The 20,826-nt window shown below is 44.8% G+C and overlaps 1 protein-coding gene across 6 annotated transcripts in view; it reads right to left on the bottom strand.

Annotated features, from left to right (window-relative positions):
* The window catches only part of ST3GAL3 (ST3 beta-galactoside alpha-2,3-sialyltransferase 3), a 169,386-nt gene that overhangs the window by 103,628 nt on the left and 44,932 nt on the right, over positions 1-20,826 (bottom strand). For 3 of the 6 annotated variants that reach the window (XM_045584725.1, XM_045584728.1, XM_036446512.2), the window contains exon 3: positions 10,050-10,097. The exons of the other annotated variants lie outside the window; for them this stretch is intronic. In XM_045584725.1, the coding sequence (XP_045440681.1) occupies positions 10,050-10,097 (48 nt within the window). The remainder of the gene's footprint in view (positions 1-10,049; positions 10,098-20,826) is intronic. 6 annotated transcript variants of the gene reach the window in all.

Here is a 20,826-nt window from a genome sequence, read left to right as displayed (position 1 = left end):
ACACAGCAGGGATTTTACCTGACAAGCACTCTATTCTCATATTCAGAAGCTGTTACTGAACACGCCACATGTTCACAGCTGTTACTGACGGCCTAACCTGTGCGGTTCCTCACCGAGTCCCCAGCCAGGGGAAAGCGGAAGTCTAATCTTTTTTTTTTTTTTTAATATATATTTATTGGGGATGTTCCCGCAACCAAGGTACATTCCCTTGCCCGGAATCGAACCTGGGACCCTTCAGTCCGCAGACCGAGGCTCTATCCACTGAGCCAAACGGGTTTCGGTGTAAGTCTAATCTCACATGTGAACCCGAGCAGAAGCAATCGGGAAGGCCCAGGCATGCTGCTCTGAGTGCAGGGCAGAGCCTCTTACCGTCGGGTTTGGGCAAGGCTGTGGACCCCACAGCACCCCCCTGTGTGCAAATGTGTTCTTGATGTGAGGTCAGCTTATCCAGTGGAAATGCTATTTGGAGCATATCAACTTCAGGGACAATTCTCCTCCGGGGAAGCTGGCAGTAAAGCCCGGGTCTCCCTGGCAGTCGCTGATCCCAATCTGTGGTAAGAACAGAAGCCTCTGGGACTCCCAGGTCCTGGCAGTGTGCACCAATGTGCCCTTCGCTCTCCCAGCACCCGAGGGGACCCTACTCCCAGGTGTCCACTCAGCAAGCCTGGAGCCGCGCAGGGAAGAGAGATACTTAGTTTGGTGGTTTGGGCTTCCTGTCTCAGCCAGGCTGGAAAGCCCAGCATGAACAAAACCCGAGTGAGGAGCACATGTGTGTCCTTTGCCTGGCTCCAGGTGGGAAGTGGCATCCATGATGCAAACCTCTGCTCTTCTCCTTCTGCGCCTGCATCGAGTCAGGCCTGTGAATGCATAAAATGCTAAAGTCTTTTAAATTAATCACTAACTCTTCCGTTGCCATTTCAAGGGACAGACTGGTGTCCTAAGTGACGTAAACTCCTAAGAGGTTCAGAAATTGGACATAAATAAAAGGAGGCCATGCACTAAAGTGTGTATGCACCGAATAATGAAATTACTCCGTATATAAGGCGAAGTTAACAGAATTACAACAAGAATACACAATGGGTTTCCTGTCATCACAATGGAAACACATACACCACTGAAAAACCTGGCTTACCGTCGGTGAGAATTCAGAAGATTTGAACAGGCAATCAGTAAATGTGAACGAACTGACAGAGATTACCTTACATCCAACAAATACAGAATGAACATTCTTTTCAAGCACATATGAAAACTGACATTTTCATATGAATGTTTATGAAAGCTGACCACCTGTGAGGCAAAAAAACCTGACATACAAACTTAGGAATATGAAAATAAGCTTTTAATTCAATACTTGATATGCTCTGTAAAACTTTGTATTGCATTTTGCTCATAATTCTACAATGTACAGAAGATTAGAAATGTTTTCACGATGCCCTCGTTAGATAGCCTAAGTCCCCTCCTGCTCCTCTCGGCGTGGTGTAAAATGTTACCCCTTTTTACCGATGCTCTCGTGTGTCACCAGCAGGGAGCACGGTAACGGTGAGATCCTATTCCAGGATGAAAGGAGACCCTGCAGTTCCCTGAGCCCAGTGTTCTATTCTAGGCTCAACTTCATGCCACTGAGTCCCAAAATGGAATTTCAGGGACTACGTGTGTACGGCATGAGCCAACAGTGCTACTGGCAATTTTGGTCCCCAGGGATCTACTTCCTTTTTTTTGTTTTTTTTTTTGCTTGTTGTTTTTTTTTGTTGTTGTTCTCAAGAACCACCAAACCCCTAACTGGTTTGGCTCAGTAGATAGAGAATCAGCCTACAGACTCAAGGGTCCCAGGTTCGATTCCGGTCAGGGCATGTACCTTGGTTGCGGGCACATCCCCAGGGGGATGTGTGCAGGATGCAGCTGATCGATGTTTCTCTCTCTATCCCTCCTCCTTCCTCTCTGTAAAAAATCAATAAATATATATATTTTTAAAAAGAACCACCATAGCCGAAACCGGTTTGGCTCAGTGGTAGAGCGTCAGTCTGTGGACTGAAAGGTCCCAGGTTCGATTCTGGTCAGGGGCATGTATGTTGGTTGCGGGCACATCCCCGGTAGAGGGTGTGCAAGAAGCAGCTGGTTGGTGACGTTTCTAGGTCTCTGTCTCTCTCCCTTCCTCTCTGTAAAAAATCAATAAAATATATTTTTTTTTTTTAAAAAGAAAAGAAAGAAAAAAAAGAACCACCATAAATTCCCATCACTGTGCTTCTGCACGAAGCAGGCGCTTACTGAATAACCACTGCTGTTGACGACAGTGAGTGTGTCCCACGAAGACCAGGCTGAAGACTCGTACTGAAATGTATGAAGTTTCATTTATGGACTAAAACTACGGACTTCGTTCTACCGGAAAGCTGCAGTGCTTCATACCGGAATACACGGAGCCCGGAAAGGCCATTTTCTTGAAAAAGGTCTCTGATGAATTGCTAAGTGCCAAGGGCATAGGGCAAAAGAATGAGGACCGTTCTTCACCAAAATAGGTCCCTCGTTTCTGGAGAAACGGCGCTGCAGTCTCTAATGGAGGTCATGAGCTGTATTAAACATAAGCAATACACGTCATGGCTTGGGGTGGAGGAGACAGTTACAAACGGCCTGTGAGACATGCCAGACACGGGGAAAAACTAAGGGGAACCGCTGTTTGTTCAGGACCTCCGCCTACACTCTCAGTTTCCTGACAACCCTGTGAGGTAGATATTGTCTCCATTTTACAGATGAGGAAACAGAATCAGAGAGGGGAAACAGCACGCTCACTATTCCCAACCAGTAAGTGGGCTAGCTGGGATGTTGCTGATGCAGCCCGGGTCTGACTCTGGAGCATCTTTACGTTATGCCGCACGGACACTCAGAGCAAAGAAAAGGGGACCCGAATACTACAAGAGCGGCTCCCATGAGAGCAATCGCCTCCTGTCTATCGCCCACCCCCACCCCAGGGTGCTGTCAAAAGGCCCTCGTCCTGCCCACGCATGAATTGTGGGAGCCCACAGGGGCCTGAGGGGCTGGCCAAAGTGCAAACAGCTCCCACATCATCTCAAGGCAGGGAAATGAATCATAACGCAGGATCAATTAATCAAAGACAAACTAAAATAGGAAAAGCGGTTTTATAAAATAAACACAGAAAAATCCACTGACCTAAACTAACTGACCTAGTAAAAAAAAACGTGGAGGCTCAGAAACCGAAACCCAGCCTCAAGCGATGGATGTGGGCGTGGGGGAAGGGAGAGGCCCAGCAAGGAGTCCCCGGTAAGACAGGGTCCCCTGTGACTAGGAGCCCCCCATCCAAGCACCGCACAGCTCTCCTGCAGGGAGACGCTGCTGGGGCCAATGGGCAGCGAGGGGAGAAGCCCAGTGAAGGCAAAGTGGCCATGCCCCAAATCCCCTCTATCCTGGGGAAACAGAGCTGGGCATGCAGTGATTTCAATTCAATTCAATTCGCGATTATCAAGTGTCCAGACCATGCCAGGGCACCCTGCAGGAGAATTCTGAGGGAGAGCATGCCAAAAGAACAGCTGGGCCCTGCATGGTGTGGCTCGGTTGGTTGGAACTTCATCCTGTACACTGAAAGGTCCTGGTTCAATTCTCAGCCAGGGCACATACCTCGGTGCAGGTTTGGTCCCTAGTTGGGGTGAATATGAGAGGCAGTCAATCGATGTTTCTCTCTCTCTCTCTCTGTTTCTCTCTCTCCCTCCCTCTCTCTAAATAGGAATTAAAAAAAAAAATCAATAAACATATCCTCCGGGGAGGATTAAACAACAACGAACAGCAGGGCCAGGAAATAGTTTGTACCTTAAACTTCATGGAGCTTGCCTCCTAGTAGGTAGGTAAGTATAAATAACCACCAAGCAATTATTACATAAAACAAGACAGTGTCCCTCTCTCCAGGCAAAAATTATCTTTTTAAAATATATTTTTTATTGATTTTTTACAGAGAGGGAGAGAGAGATAGAGAGCTAGAAACATGGATGAGAGAGAAACATCGACCAGCTGCCTCCTGCACACCCCCCACTGGGGATGTGCCCGCAACCAAGGTACATATTCTTGACCGGAATCGAACCTGGGACCTTTCAGTCCGCAGATCGACGCTCTACCACTGAGCCAAACCGGTTTCGGCGCAAAAATGATTTTATTTTTCCCAGCTATAGGAGCAACACATGCTTACTGTAAAAATCAAAATGTAAAAAGCTCACAAAGAATTAAGTGAAACTCTTACCTACGGTTAATCGCTACAAACATTTTGGTGAACATCTTCCCAAAAATCTCTTTCTAAAAATTCATGTGTGAAGGTGCATATATAATTTGGCTTGCATGTGGCCTCGATATACATGGTTTGTTCCTGTTTTGTTCGCTCAACAATACTCTCTTCTGTGTCAATAAAAATAAAATCGCATCATTTTCAATGGCCCCATAGTATTCCACTACATGGGTGTGCTATTATGTATGTAATCCTTTTTTATTCATTAAGCAATGGAGATCATTGTTTCTATTTTTCTATTCTTCATTCAACAAATATTTACTGAGTATCTCCTGGTACTACTATGTACTAGTACTGTTTTAAGTACCAGGGACACCGTGATGAACGAGCGAGGCAAGGTCCCTGGCCAAATGGAAACCTCCATTCCAGTCTACAGTAAACAAACAGGTCACCTGAAGGAAGGATGAGGGCCAAGAAGGAATGAAGACCTACCTTCTCAGAGAAAGTCTAGGTGTCAAGAAAGCAGATGACTTTCAGATAAAGAGGTCTGGGAAGGCCCTCCCGCAGAGGTGACATTTGAACAGAAACCTGAGAGTCAGGCAAAGCAGGAGATCTGAGCATTCTAGGGAGAGGAGACAGTGACCACAAAGACCCCGAGGCATGTTAGACCCGGAGAAGTTACCATACCATTCCAGTCACTCTGAGCAGGAAGAGGCCCCGCAGAGTCAGGGAACGGCGGGAGGGAGTGCCCATGTGGGCTGAGGTCGGTAGGGGCAAACAGATAACGCAGAGAGATACTGAAGTGGGAGCCAGCAAGTAGGGAGGGCCCTGCAGGCCACAGAGTTTGGATTTATTGGAAAGGAACCGCGGAGTCCCTGGAGAGATCTCAGTGTGAACAGGATATGATTTGATTTACATTTTTAAATGATCACTCTGGCTACAACGTGGAGAATGGACTGCTGGGAGGCAACAAATGAACACAGAGAGACCAACCAGTTAGAATGTTCACCTGTCTAAGGGAGAGAGGACGGTAACCTGGACAGGGCTGCCAGAAAGAAAGGCTGCTCAAGGACACCCTGTGAAGATGTTAAAAAGCAGAAAGGGGTGAGGAAGAGGAGTCACCAGGAGACTCCTAGGTCGTGGCTTCAAGAGTTGAGTAAATAAGGAAGAAAAAATGGGGAAGGAACAAGTGTCAACCTACAGATATTACACAATTCATTAGATTCATACATAAGTATTCTGGTTTGGGGGGATACTTTAAAAAAAAAATTTTAATTTTCAATTTTTAATTGTTCATCGCTAGTATATAGAAATACAATTAATTTTTTTGTGTTTGGGCTTTGTATCCTGTCATCTTGCTAAACTCAGTTATTAGCTGTAGGAGGTTGATGGGTGGTGCTTTTTTTGTTAAGATTCCTTGGGATTGTCTATGTAAACAATCATGTCACCCAGGAGGAGGGCTAATGTTATTTCTTTCTTTCCAATAATGTATTCTTTTCATTTATTTTACTGGTGAGGACTTCCATTAAGCATGATGCTTGCTGTAGGCTTTTTGTAGATGCCCTACAGCAGGTTGAAGAAGTTCCTTCCTATGCTTGCTGAGAGTTTTTCATGTGTGTGTGTTTGTTTTTAAGTATATGTTTGTCAGATGCTTTTTCTTCACCAATCGACATGACCATTTGTTTTTGTTCTGACAGTTAATATGTTAGATTACATTGACTGATTTTTCTTTTTTTAATGTTAAACCTTTCATTCCCAGGATAAGCCCCACTTGGGCAACAAATGTGGGAAGTTTCTAGCCATTATTTCACCAAATATTTCTTCTGTACGGCACTCTTTATTTTGGGGAGTCCAATGACACAGATGGGAAACCTTCTGATATTGTTCCACAAGTCACTAAGGCTCTGTCCGACTTTTTAAATCTTTTTGCTGCTGTTGTTGTTCAGATTGGTTATTTCTATTGCTTTATTTTCAAGTTCACTGATACTTTCCTCTGTCATCTCCATTTTGTTATTGAGCCTATTCAGTTGAATTTTTTAAATTTTGGTTATTGTATTTTTTTCCTATCTCTATTTGGTTCTTTTTTTTCTTTTCTGGCTAACACTATACTTTTCCATTCATCTTAACAGTGTTTGCCCTTAGTTTTGGGAGCATTTTTATAATAGCTACTTTAAAGTTTTTGTTGGCTTATTCCAACATCTGTATCATTTCAGCATTGGCATCTCTTGATTGTCTTTCCCATGCAAGTTGAGATTTTCCTGGTTCTTCATAGGATGATTAACTTTTGATATTTTGAATATTACGTTATGCAACTTTAGTTCTTATTTAAATCTAGTGGGGAATGTTGTTTTTTGTTTTACCAGATTATCAACCAACCAGGTTGGATTTAGGTGGCAAGTTCTGACCAGCCTTCTGTGGGTTGTGGTTTCAATATCAGTTCCATTTTCAAAACCTGTTCAGGTGCAGCTTCCGTATGCACCACCAGCCTTTGGTCCACTCTGGGACTCAGGCCGTGGCCTCTTCCTAAGTTCAGGTCTCGAGGTCTTTGTCAGGTTGGTTAGAATCAAATGCCTCTTTAGAATCACATGCACAGCTCAGGGGTGAGCCTGAAAGTTCACCAACAGCTTCCTGGAGTCACTTTCCTGATATCCTCCCTCTGTTTCCTCCTGTACCTTCCAATTTATTGGGCTTCCCCTTCCCCTCTGGCAAGAAAGCTGGGATTTTCGTTACCATATTCTGCCACCTGTTTCCTGAATTATACCCAAATCTGGGGCAGGCAGCAAGAAGGCAGAGAGAGAAAGAGCAATCAGATTTCATGTCACCCTCTTAAGGTTACAGCTCCTTTAAGTATAGAGAAAGTTTCCCTCCCTGTTTTAGATGCTTGAAGGCCCCATGGCTGCCACGGGCACTTCCACACCACCGTGGGACTGCCTGGGAACCAGGCCTGAGAGAACAGAGCAAAAAACAACCTTAGGCCCGGCTGGTGTGGTTCAGTGAACCAGGAGGTGAGGATTTGATCCTGGGTCAGGGCACATGCCTGGTTGCAGGCTTGATCCCCAGTGGGAGGCATGCAGAAGGCAGCTGGTCAATGATTCTCTCTCTCATCATTGATGTTTCTCTCTCTCTCCCTCTCCTTTCCTCTCTGAAAGCAATAAAAACATATATATTTAAAAAACAAAAAACCTCGGATTTCCTCCTCTGTTCAAGCCTTAGAGCCCCTTTCTTGCCCCACAGTCACAGCCAGAGGTCTTCCGGAATTCTCTCTGTGCCCTGGTGTCCACTGCGGGGTGCTGGGCTTTCTCAAGTCCATGACATGGGACCCAGAAGAAAAATGAGAAACTCACTGCCAGTGTCTTTCCCCCTAATCTATCTGCTACTATTTATACTTGAGAGTCCTCAAATAGCTGCTAAATGCTTTATGTCCAGGCCTGTAGCTGCATTCAATGACAGAGACAGATTCTTATACTCGTACATGTATCTTGACCATATGCCCTGGTGTGGATATAAGCATCATTCATGCAGGCAACATATCTAGGGGAGAAACTGCCAAGTCACGGGGTATATTCAAATTTAGCTGGTCTTTTCCCGAGCGGTTGTAACCAATTTATCCTCTGACCTCAGTTTCCAGTAGAAACTTGGTTTCCACTGTACCACATCGTCACCAACACTGAAACATCAAGCCTTTCAAGCTTTGCCATTTTGGTATATGTGTCATAGTATCTCACTATAATTCTAATTTGCATTCCCCTACATACTGACTCAATCAAATACCTTTCCATAGGCCTATTGGCCATTGGATTTCCACTTTTGTGAAGTGCCTATTCGTTCTTTTGCTTGTTTCTATACTGCATTCTTTCTTTATTCCTATTGATTTTTGTAGTTCTTTATTCTGGAAACAAGCCCTGGATTGGTTATTGGTGCTGTAAATATCTCTTTTCACTCTAGATTGCCTTTTCACTCTTCATGGATCTTCCAATTAACAGTTCTTTTTTTTTTTTCTTTAATATATTTTATTGATTTTGTACAGAGAGGAAGGGAGAGAGATAGAGAGTTAGAAACATCGATGAGAGAGAGTCATCGATCAGCTGCCTCTTGCACATCCCCTACTGGGGATATGCCCGCAACCAAGGTACATGCCCTTGACCGAAATCGAACCCGGGACCCTTCAGTCCCCAAGCCGATGCTCTATCCATTGAGCCAAACCGGTTTCGGCTAAACAGAAGTTCTTAACTTGAATGTAATAAAATTGATTACTATTTCCTATGTGAATAAAACCATTATCTGCCCACTTTGTCTTAAAGTGACTTCACCTGTCTCGACATTTTGATCGTGGACACCTCAAGCATATCAGGCATGAGACTGCAAGATGGCAAAGGAGAGCCTGGCCAGCGTGGCTCAGTGGTTGAGCATCAACCCATGAACCACGAGCTCACTGGTTCGATTCCCAGCCGGGCCCCAGTAGAAGACGTGCAGGAGGCAGCCAACTGATTATGTTTCTCTCTCATCAATGTTTCTATCTCTCTATCCCTCTCTCTTTCCCTTTCCTAAAATCAATAAAAACTTGTTTAAAAAAAAAATGGCAAAGGAGAGAGTATAGGCTCCAGAGCCGGACAGACTGCTTCACTCTTTAAGCATCAGTTTATCTATAACTAAAGATGTGTTGTCTACCTTGCAAGATGTGTGTGAAGCATTCAGCACACTGTGGGCTCACAGGGGGTCCTCAGTGAACAGCGGCAGCTGTGACCACATTCTCCGCCACAACTGCCTGAGCCTGGTGGCTGCTTTGTGAAACACGTATCTATTGCATCCAAGGCTGAACTGTTCTCAGTAGGCCGGCAAAGTAACACTGTTGTTTGCAAGGCAGCACCCACCACCATCTTCAACTACACACGGACTTAATGCGGAGATGCTTTTCTGACAAAGGAACGTCATCCCGGGGCTCCCACGGGGATCCCAGGGCAGCAAGCTGAAGAACCACTGCCAGCAGCACGGTCATGCCTGGTGACTGTGTAACAGGGGCCGGTGTGCCAACCTGTGTGTCCTGCCCGGCAGACTCAGGGAAGAGCGGGAGCGTGCGGCCGGCCTGAGTTTTGGCACAAGCGCAAGTAAAGAAAGGTGCACGCCAGAGCGCACCTCCCGGAGGGTGTGCGTGGGGGTGTGCAGTGAGGCGTGTGTCCTCAGGAAGCTGGGATGCCCTCACCGGCCTGGCGTTCTGCTGGAAGCCTGGTGGTTAGCTACTCCGGCGTACCCAGAGCCTGGCACCTCTCTGCGCCCTCTGCTCCGCTCTCCGTGACAGAAATCATACCCGTGTTTAACACTGGACCACTCGTGCCAAAACCAGTTTGGCTCAGTGGATAGAGTGTCGGTCTGTGGACTGAAAGGTCCCAGGTTCGATTCCGGTCAAGTGCATGTGCATTGGTTGCAGGCACATCCCCAGTGGGGGGGGAGGGGGGGTGCAGGAGGCAGCTGGTCGATGCTTCTCTCTCATCGATGTTTCTAACTCTCTATCCCTCTTACTTCCTCTCCGTAAAAAATCAATAAAATATATATATTAAAAAAAAAAAAAAAACGGGCCCACTCTGAGTGAGGAAAGAGCCTCTCCTACAAGCTCTGCAGTGCACACTTTAAAGCTACTAGCAAAGTCTTCTGGGTGTGGCATCCCCTCTGCTTCCCAGGCCCTGACTCCTTAGAAAGGCTCCTTGAGAGTTCCCCACAATTCTGAGGTGCTCCCCTGCCCGCCCCCAGACGGCCCCCGCCCCCTGAGGCTCCCCCTCAAACGTGGCCAGTGCTCAGAGCTGAAAGGGCGACAGAAGGAAGGAACTGGTACCTGAGCCTAGAGTGTGTCCAGCGGAGTCAAAGGATAGAACCACTGAATCTGCAACACAAGAGGACAAGTTCATTTCTTTCTCCTTCTCACAGTCAGAAAGCAAGCTCCCACGGGCTCTGCCCGAACCCCCCCCCAGGGAGAACCAGCTGGAGCGGAATTCAGCGGCACAGACAGCCTCTGCGGTGCCCACCCGCTCGCCAGGCCCCGAGGCCCCGCTGGGCCCAGCCCCGAGCCTCCTGCCGCAGGGAGGGACGTCTCAGGGCAGAGAGAGGCCTCGGGTTCTTCTGAGGCATTTTCACAGTGAAAATAAAATTTCAAAAAGCAAAAGAAAACTTCCCGCCTGCATCTAATTAGACACTTAACATTTCCCTGTGAATTCTCCCTTTCTTTTCCAATTGTTTATTATTTCTTTTCTCCTAAAGGCTTAAAGTGGCCCATGGGAATTTATAGCACACAATGGAATTTAAAAAATGAGGTCAAAGAAAGGAGAAACATTAAATAATCGGGAAATGTTAGTGCACAAAATGCATGCCATGAGGACCCATACAAACCCTTTAGCTAAAATCAAGGAGGCTTGCGCTCCCAGACAGCCAAAGGAGAATACGAACACTTACAAGATTCAGTGCCCACAGTCAGTCATTCATTCAACTGTTCAGGAAGTGTTTATTGGGCATCTACTATGTGTGAGGTACCACAGTTAGAGATACAAGCAGAAGAAGCGCAGTCTCTACCCTCATGGATCTACCTGCCATCAGTCTGGAGAGAAAAAGTTACCAAACAACCAATCACTCAACTGAAAACGAACTGAGTAAAAAGAGAACGAGTGCTGTGAACGTTTCTGTTTAGGAGGAGAATGGATGCTGGTTAGAAAGAAGTGACACCTGAACGAACAGCTGAGGGAGAAGGAAGGGTTAAACCTACCAAGAATGGAACGGGGCGCTCCGGGCTGAGAGAATGTTCCCGGGGGAGAACCGGAGCAGATGTAACAGGGTGCTTCAGAGCAACTAACGACCCAAACATAAAAGCAAATACTCTACAGCGATCAGAAAGAAGTTTCTCTTCGGGGCCTTCACAACGGGAGATGAAACATGATGTCAAAGGCTGTGTCTTTTATGGCATTCCTATAATAATAAGTCATTGTGACTCCTGAATGGCTGTTTCTCAGAACGCGAACCAACAGAAACGATGGCATAAAGCCAGTGTACAGCTCAATAAAAACAATTATAAGGGACACCAAGATCATTTAAGGCCCAGGAAAACCCGGAGACTCCAGACTTAAAAGAAATCACACTCAAAGGGTTCACTCCCTACAAAAGAATGGAGTTGAATGGATACAGGGTCGGTGTCTGTAGCCACACCCCACCCCAGCATTGTTCTTCAGATCTCAACTAGCAGGCCATGTTCTCCTAGTGCACGTGGAAATACGACACGATAGTTACCATCACTGTCAATAACGTCTATCCCCACTGCTAGACCATACGCCCCATGAAGACAGACACTGTATTTGCTTTTTCACTGTTCCATTACCAGGGTAAGATCTGGCACTCAGTAACTACCACTGAAGAACGATCCCAGAGAAATGAATGGACCATATGTCCTTCAGGCAGTCTTTCACACTCGCCCTCTCCCCCGCTCACAACCAAGTGCTTATGAGGAAGTGGGTGGCAGAGAACTAGAGGGTCTGACTTTTATATGAACCCAGAGGCAGATATCCTGTATTGCTAGTTAAAGGCAGGTCCATATGCTTTGAAACCCACATCTTTTTACAAAACTGTAGAAGCACAATGAGGACACTTAGCAGAACATATAAGTGACCATCATATGGATACAGTCAACATCTAACGCTTACAAATTCTACTTCTTTTTTTTTTCTTTAAATGTATTTTATTGATTTTTTTACAGAGAGGAAGGGAGAGAGATAGAGAGCTAGAAACGTCAATGAGAGAGAAACATCGACCAGCTGCCTCTTGCAACACTCCCTACTGGGTACATGCCCCTGACCGGAATCGAACCTGGGACCTTTCAGTCCGCAGACCGATGCTCTATCTAATGAGCCAAACTGGTTTCGGCCCAAATTCTACTTCTTTAACAGTGTTTCTCACATCTGTCTCCTCTTAACGCTATTGCTGTTTCAGAAAAGAAGCCCTTGACTCTCCCCCCACCATCGCTCTGAGTTTTATTGAGGTATAATTTACACATTCTAATATTCACTCCTTTTAAGGGTATAATTCAATGATTTTTAGAAAATTTCCAGAACTGTGCAACCACCACCACATGAAGACCGGGAACATTTCTTTCCCTCTAAAGAGCTCCCTGGGCCCATTTACAGTCACGCCCCCCCCCCCCCCCCCCTTCAAGCAACCACTCATTTTCTTCCTGTCTCAATAGATCTGTTTCTAGACATCTGCCTATTTTTCCTGGGACTGTTCTGATAGCCTCCTAACCACTCACCTACCTTCAGCTTAGCCCACTTCCATCAGCCTTTGTACTGATGCATGACTTTTCTAAAAGGTATCCCTGACTGTGCCTTTGCTTTGGATTAAAATGCTTCGGTGGTTCCCCATAGCCTATGCCCGTGGACGGCAAACTGCGGCTCGCGAGTCACATGCGGCTCTTTGGCCCCTTGAGTGTGGCTCTTCCACAAAATACTACGGCCTGGGGGAGTGTATTTTGAAGAAGTGGGATTAGAAGTTTAAGTTTAAAAGATTTGGCTCTCAAAAGAAATTTCAGTCGTCGTACTGTTGGCATTTGGCTCTGCTGACTAATGAGTTTGCCGACCACTGTCCTAGACAGAAAGTCCAAGCTCTAACATTCAAGTTCTTCCCACCTTGCCTCATTTGCTGTCTCTAATATACTTAATGTTCTAGATATGCCAAACGACTTCCGTTTCCTCCAGAGATATGTGCCTCATATTTTCTACGTGGGACATAATGTTCTGTTTGCATGGAAAACACCACCACCACCCACATTTCCAATATGACCCAACTCAATCATCCCTCATTTGAAGCCTCCTCTGATCAATTCTGCACATTCTCTTCGTTAGGCCCTCACTGAGCTGCTATTGTGGCATTATTATATTGTGCTATAATCCTTGTTTACTTCTTTTTCTCTCATTAAACTGCAAGTTCCGCCGAAACCGGTTTGGCTCCATGGATAGAGCGTCGACTTGGGGACTGAAGGGTCCCGGGTTCGATTCCGGTCAAGGGCATGTACCTTGGTTGCAGGCACATCCCCGTTAGGGGGTGTGCAAGAGGCAGCTGATCGATGACGCTCTTTCATCGATGTTTCTAGCTTTCTATCTCTCACCCTTCCTCTCTGTACAAAATCAATAAAATATATTAAATAAATAAATTAATTAATTAAAAAATAAACTGCACGTTCCCCGCGGACAAGCACTGTCTGTTCATTTTGAGGCTCTGATGCTGCGCTCAGTGACTAACGCACAGAAAGTAGTCAGTATGTCTATTAAACAAAGGACTAAACTAGTAAATGCCCTTGCTTTCTTTCAAAGGTGCTATCGCCTGAGTGATATTTCACAGGTTGGGGGAAATCCATGATCCATATAAATTCTTATTCAAGTCCACCTTGAACTGGCCTTCAGAGGTTGGAGCCTGGCCTCATCCTAGGAAGGTACAGCATTCCCACAAATCAGTGCGGGAGCCGGGGGGAAGATGAGGTGGGGAGACAAGACAAGCGCCCAAGGAACTTTCTAGGTGAGAGATCACACTCACCAGAAGATTAGGAAAGGCTTTCTGTGGAGCTCACTGCCCAGATTAACAACAACAAAAACAGTATCTCAGATTTGTATTGCACGTGACAAGTATTTTTCCAATGGTACTTTATCCTCTTTGTACTCACAAGCTGTCATGAAACGTCTTAAACTTTTCCATCTAATCGTAAAGAAAAAAGGCTAAGAGTTAACTAAAAGACTAAAACTTAACTAAGAAAAAAGACGTTATCAAACGTTAAGAATTATAGGTGGTGTTTGTTCTCTGTACTCTTGGAAGTTTTCTACAGTGAACATGCATTACTTACATCACCCGGAGAAAAGTTAAAAAAAAGCACTCTGATCCAGCTCTAGGTTTTTAACCTGATTCACTGGCGCCATGCAGGACGGGAGGTTCTCGACCACTTTCACTGGCAGCTCTCCTCCTCAGTGACTGAGGCGTCCCTGTCTTATGCCACTTACTCCTAATTCTACCTCAGCTACACCAACTCCTCAACAGACTGAGCTTTTCAAAAATCCTTCCCTCCTTCCCACAAATAGTATCAGGTGCCTATTATGTGCCAGACATGCCTCGTTTTATTGTGCTATTTATTGATTTGAGAGAGAGAGACAGAGATAGAGGAGAGAGGAGAGAGGAGGGAGGGAGGGAGGGAGGGAGAGATAGAGAGAGAGAGAGACAGAGAGAGAAACACTGGTCAGTTGTTTCCCATACAGTCTCAACTAGGGATGGAACCCACAACCTAGACATGCACCCTGACCTGGAATCGAACCCACCACCTTCTGGTGTACAGGAAGATGCTCTGATTTAACTGAGCTGCCCAGCAAGGGCTATTGTGTTTTGTTTTTGTTTTTTAGTTTTTACAAATTGGAGGCAAGTCCTGCCACCAGCAGAAAAGATTACAAACTTCTTTATTGTGATGTTGCTTCATTACAGCGGTTTGGAACCGAACCGGCCATATCTTCGAGGTATGCTGTAATAGCGATAGGGAGCCAAGTACGAGGCAGTGTTTGCCTTCCAGCCAAGGAAGACAGACAAGTTAATATCCATTTAAAGTGTGACATGGGAATGCAAACACCAAACAGATGACAGGCTTCCTGGAAGGAAAGTTAGAGTTTCCAGCAGCAGAAGATGCAAACAAGAGAGCGGAAATTTCTGAAGGGAGTTAGTGACATAGCCATGTTTTGTGTACGTTTTGGTGTCACTGAGCATTAAAGCCACAGACTTGAGAATCGTTTGGCCGATTAGTATTTGTGTTTATTCTAAAGGATGTACGATCACTTTAGGTATAAACCACTTTGACAACAAAAGAGAAAATTCAGTATTCAACAAGTTGAGAAGTTTGTTTTGCAGGAATAATCAAACTTCTCAGGCTGATGCAGATGTTGTTTTTACTCAAGCAGCCCAGGCTCCAGCTGTTCCTGGCTCAGGGGCCAGAGGTGGCCATGTGGTGTGCTATTCAGGTGACCGAGCAGAGTTCCAGACCAGAGTCCAACGGAGGACTGCCACACATGACTTTGTCCAACGAGGAAACCTAGCATTTTATTACGGTCAGATGTTTCCTGTGTCTGGTTTCTGGGGCGGATAAAAGAAATACAAAGAAAATATAAAGAAAGGGGCTCAGTCTTTCCAGTCACTGGAGAGGCTTGCAACGCTCCAATTATGCAGTGAACAAGCTACATTTTCAGATCCCACCAGTAATGGCGTACATTCAATACAGATATTATTCCGCTAGCTACCATGTGTATGTCTTGGAGATGCAAGAATTTTTAAAAAGTCCCCTCAAGTAGCCAACAAGTAAAATAAAAATACATACAAAGCTAAGCATTCTATAGTTAACAACACTGTACTGTACACTTGAAATCTGTTAAGAGAGATCTTAAATGCCCGCGCGCGCGCGCGCACACACACACATAAAGGTGACGATGTAAGGTGATGTCTGTGCTAACTAACCTTATTGTGGTAATGTAATCATTTTATTATATATTGGTATATTAAAGCATCACATTGTACACCTTAAACTTACACAATGTTATTTGTCAATTATATCACAATAAAGCTAGAGAGAAAAGCTAAGTATAATATATAGGGATGGAAGTAATGAAGGAGATATTGCTCTGTTTTAATTTAACATATTTATTAAGCAACTACTGTACTTCATACTAGACTTAGGGATACAATCATAAACAAGAACAAAAATGCTCCTACTACTCTCAAGAAATTTATAATCTGGTCAGGGAGGTTAAGAAAACAAATAAACAGCACGACTGGTGTAGCTCAGTGGTTGAGTATCAAACCAGAAACCAAGAGGCCACCGGTTCAGTTCTGGTCAGGGCATTTGCCCAGGTTGAGGGCTTGATCCCCTGTCAGGGGCCTGCAGGAAGCAGCTGATCGATGTGTCTCTTTCATCAATGTTTCTATCTCTCTATCCCTCTCCCCTCCTCTATCTCTAAAATATCAATAAAAGAAAAGAAAAAGAAACACAAGTAAACATATAAATGAATAAAGTAATTTCTGTCAGTGATAAGTTTGAATACTATTCAACAATGTAATAGTGGCCGAAACTGGTTTGGCTCAGTGGTAGAGCGTCGGTCTGGAGACTGAAAGGTCCCGGGCATGTACCTTGGTTGCGGGCACATCCCCGGTGGGGGGTGTGCAGGAGGCAGCTGGTCGATGTTTCTCTCTCATCGACGTTTCTAGCTCTCTATCTCTCTCCCTTCCTCTCTGTAAAATATCAATAAAATGTATTTTTTTAAAAAACAAAAAACTATGTAATAGTGGCCGAGGGTGGACGTGCAGGCAATGCTAGACAGGGTGTTTCGGTAAGGATTCTCTGAGGAGGTGACACACAGGCCGAGACCTGAAGACAGGAGCCAGCCAGGAAAAGATCGGGGGTAAAAGAATCCTATGCAGGAGGAAGAGTAAGCTGTGGCACATTAAGGAACAGAGAGAGGCCAGTGTGGCTGGACCACAGAGTGTGGGAAACACAAGAAGGGTGGGAAGTAAGATCAGAGGCAAACAGGAACCAGAGCCACGGGGGGGCTGGCAGAGGAGGCCATAGAAGGATGTCTGCATTGTATCTCAAGAGCAGTGGAAAGCTTCTGCTTAAACAGGGGCGTAACATAATCTGATTTATATTTTTCAATATAAACTTCGATTGCCGTGTGGGACCTAAATTGACTATCCTGGCAACACAGTTTGATAGTAGCCACCTGATTTTACTTTCTCCGTTACTTAGATCCTGAGAGAAACTAACCGCTCAGTTAAGCCCCAATTTCTTCCCTAACCCCAATCCCAAACAAACAAAATCTGAGTAATGAGATTCCTGAAGATACACAGAGAGAGAAAAAAGAGAGGGCAGAAAAAAATTAAAAAGCATGAATGTATGGGAATGTGGTATAAAGAACAAAATCAGTGAAGTAATAAAAAAGAAAGAGGAAGCCAGAGTGGTGAGAATTGGTTACAAAAAGATATATCCAAATGTGGCAAAGAGATGGAAGAAGCTGATGGATGAAATGAGATGCCAGATTTATTCATCAGAAACGCATTTGTAACTTTAGTGGAAACAATTTTCTACAAAGGTCAGGCTTTGGGGATGCAGCTATGAATGAATTCAGTGGAAGCTGTTGATACAGTAGACTTTTTTCAAGAAGTTTTTCCTTACGTTTATCTCGCTAGTTTAACTTACCAAACATACATGGAGTTCTTACTAAGCTCAAGAGACTGTATGACAAAATGAAGCAAGGTCCCTCGAATGAATTTATGAACTATTAAGAAGATAGCTGAAACCGGTTTGGCTCAGTGGATAGAGCGTCAGCCTGCGGACTGAAAGGTCCCAGGTTCGATTCTGGTCAAGGGCATGTACCTTGGTTGCGGGCACATCCCCATTAGGGGGTGTGCAGGAGGCTTCTCTCTCATCGATGTTTCTAACTCTCTATCCCTCTCTTCCTCTCTGTAAAAAATCAATAAAATATATATATTTTTTTAAAGAGGGTAACACAGACACAGATGTAACGGCGTCGCAAGCTTTTAAAATTGCGATAGGAGTTCAGATGCAAGAGAAAGAATTTTCGCTGGGAGAACCTGGGGCGACGAGGAGGAGAGAGTATGTGAGCGGTATGGGATGACCTGATAGGACAGGCTGTGCTGGGAGGGTGGGACCATCTAAGGAAAAGCACTGAAGCATGAAAGTGAGGGTTGTGTGGTTTCAGGAAGGTAAAACCATACCTAAGCAATATGTCACCACTTTCAGAAGGTAAAAACGCATCTGACTAAAAGGGAACTAGTCAATGCAATCTGTTTACACTTTCAAAAAAGGCTTTGACACATCAAAGACTATTTTTAAAAAGTGAGTCACCGTTACCTTGAGAAAGAAACTGCTCTGTCATCCAGGAGACAAAAGGCACTTGGCTGAGGATCAGGAGCATGACACCCCCAGGGACATCAGTGCCCACAGAGACCAAGAAGCTGGGAGTAGCTGCCATCCTGCTAGCCACTGCCCTCTAGGAGGTGGGGCAATGCAGGAAGGTGGCAATGCCTACAAACACCTGTGTGTGTGTGTGTGTGTGTGTGTGTGTGTGTGTGTGTGTGTGCCGGGACCGGTTTGGCTCAGTGGATAGAGCGTTGGCCTGCGGACTAAAAGGTCCCAGGTTCGATTCTGGTCAAGGTCATGTACCTTGGTTGCGGGCACATCCCCAGTGGGGGTGTGCAAGAGGCAGCTGGTCGATGTTTCTCTCTCATCGACGTTTCTAACTCTCTGTTCCTCTCAATTCCTCTCTGTGTAAAATCAATGAAAATATATATATATATATTTTTTTTAATTATTATTATTTTTATTTTAAATACCTGTGTGTGCAGCAGAACCAGCTGGGATAAAAATGGAAGGAGGCATATGCTGACCCTGAAAGCAGGATGACAGGATGAGCTTGGGAACTTTCGGGAGCATGGGGAAGTTTTAGTACTGATGCCCTAGAAATAAGAAAGGGATGAATTTTGCATGGAACCACAGATTTAGATTACACACACACACACCCCTCTGATCTTCTCTAAAATCCTTAAATAACAGATACAATTGTTTGTTTGTTTTTTGTTGAGTCAAAGTACACAAGAACGAAGAGAGCAGGAGCGGAGACATCAGGAACAAAAGTTTGGAAGCTGGAAAGCAAACAAGCAGAACTGACTCAGCAAACCCATGGGAGCGGAATCCTAGGCTAGCAGTGGGGAAAGCAACCTAAAATACACTACAGACTTCCACACAGACTCCACTGCTGGCAGCACCAGGTGTCACTGAAAGTGGGAGAGAAGACAATACTGAACACAAGACGCCACACTCACGTGACTTTTCTTGATTCCTTGTATCAGCTGATAGGCCAATAACTGGCCAATAATCAAACAGTTCTTCCTTTGTTAATGACTTCACTATTAGACTGTGAATTCCTTAGGAGCAAGACTGAGTTTTATTTCTCCCTGTACCCCTGCAGTTAGGTACATAGTAATCGCATAGGAAACTTCTTTAGAATTCAATAATGCCAAATTAGAATAATTCCTAGATTATCTATCTATATAAAAGGCTAATATGCTAAGTGTCCTGCTGTTTGACTGGTAGCTATGACCCACACTGACCACCGAGGGGCAGATGTTCAATGCATAGGCATGGAAACGTGGAACAGACTGATGAATCTCTGAGGGAAGGAAGAAGGGGGGAGGGCAGGAGGAGATGAACCAAAGTTCTTATATGCATACTAGAGGCCCAGCGCACGGATTCATGCACCAGTGGGGTCCCTCGGCCTGGCCTGCGCCCTCTTGCAATCCGGGACCCCTTGGGGGATGTCAGACTGCCAGTTTCGGCCCAATCCCTGCAGGTCAGGTCATGGGACCCCACTGGTTCATGAATTTGTGCACCGAGCCTCTAGTGGGAAAATTTAAAAATTTGGCAAAATTGCAACATTGAAGATTATCACTTTCAGACAAAAAAATGTTTCAACCCATGTAAGGAAAGTATGCAGTGGGCTGTGTTGCTGTTACTGTGTTATTTTGAGGCAGGACATTTGTTTATGGCCCAGCTTGGGTATGTTGACTTATTTTAACTTTGCTATGCTTATGAAAATCAAGGATATGGCAACAGTCTTTAGAAACAGCAATGGTTTCCCTGACCCAATTTTACTGATACTTGTGTTTTGAATATTTTTTTTTTCTTTTCTTTTCTTTTTTATTAAATTATTATCTGTGCTGAAACCGGTTTGATCAGTGGATAGAGCGTTGGTCTGTGGACTAAAAGATCCCAGGTTCGATTCTGGTCAAGGGCATGTACATTGGTTGCGGGCACTTCCCTGGTGGGGAGTGTGCAGGAGGCAGCTGGTTGATGTCTCTCTCTCATCGATGTTTCTAGCTCTCTATTCCTTTCCCCTCTTCTCTGTGAAAAAATCAATAAAACATATATTTTTTTAAAAATTATTATCTTTGTACATATCTTACCATTGCCCCCTCCCAAACATACCCTCCCTCCCCAAAGTGTTTTGAATATTTTTAAAATCTCAGGTATGTTTATTCATCCAAATTCCAGCTAGTTCTCTCTCTGTATATAAATTGTGAAATCAGAGTTATTGGCCTAAATATAAGATGCATTAAAGTTTGAGCCAAAGACCAACGAATGCCTAAGTAGGAAGATAAGATTCTGGTTCTCCCTCTTTTATGTGCTGGTTGACTAACATTGGGCAACTCATTATTTCTTGGGGCAAAGAAGAGGAAGTTCATCCAGACCCCTTCAAGTCTGCTATACATGTTCTACTAATACCCTGGACTTCATCATCTTATTTTATTTTATTTTTAAAATTTATTTCAGAGAGCAATGGAGAGAGAGAGAGAGAGAGACATCAATGATGAGAGAGAATCATTGATCAACTGCCTCCTGCATGCCCCCTGCTGCGGACATGTCCTTGGCCAGATTCTTCGGTCTGCAGGCCAACGCTCTATCCACTGAGCCAAACCCCCAAGGCTGGACTTCATCATCTTAATGTTTATCACGAATGTTTTAAAATCACTATGCCATGTAA

This window comes from Pipistrellus kuhlii, unplaced genomic scaffold (assembly GCF_014108245.1).
Source record: "Pipistrellus kuhlii isolate mPipKuh1 unplaced genomic scaffold, mPipKuh1.p scaffold_m20_p_2, whole genome shotgun sequence".
Taxonomy (NCBI): Eukaryota; Metazoa; Chordata; class Mammalia; order Chiroptera; family Vespertilionidae; genus Pipistrellus; species Pipistrellus kuhlii.
This window is presented reverse-complemented; position numbering and strand designations above follow the sequence as displayed.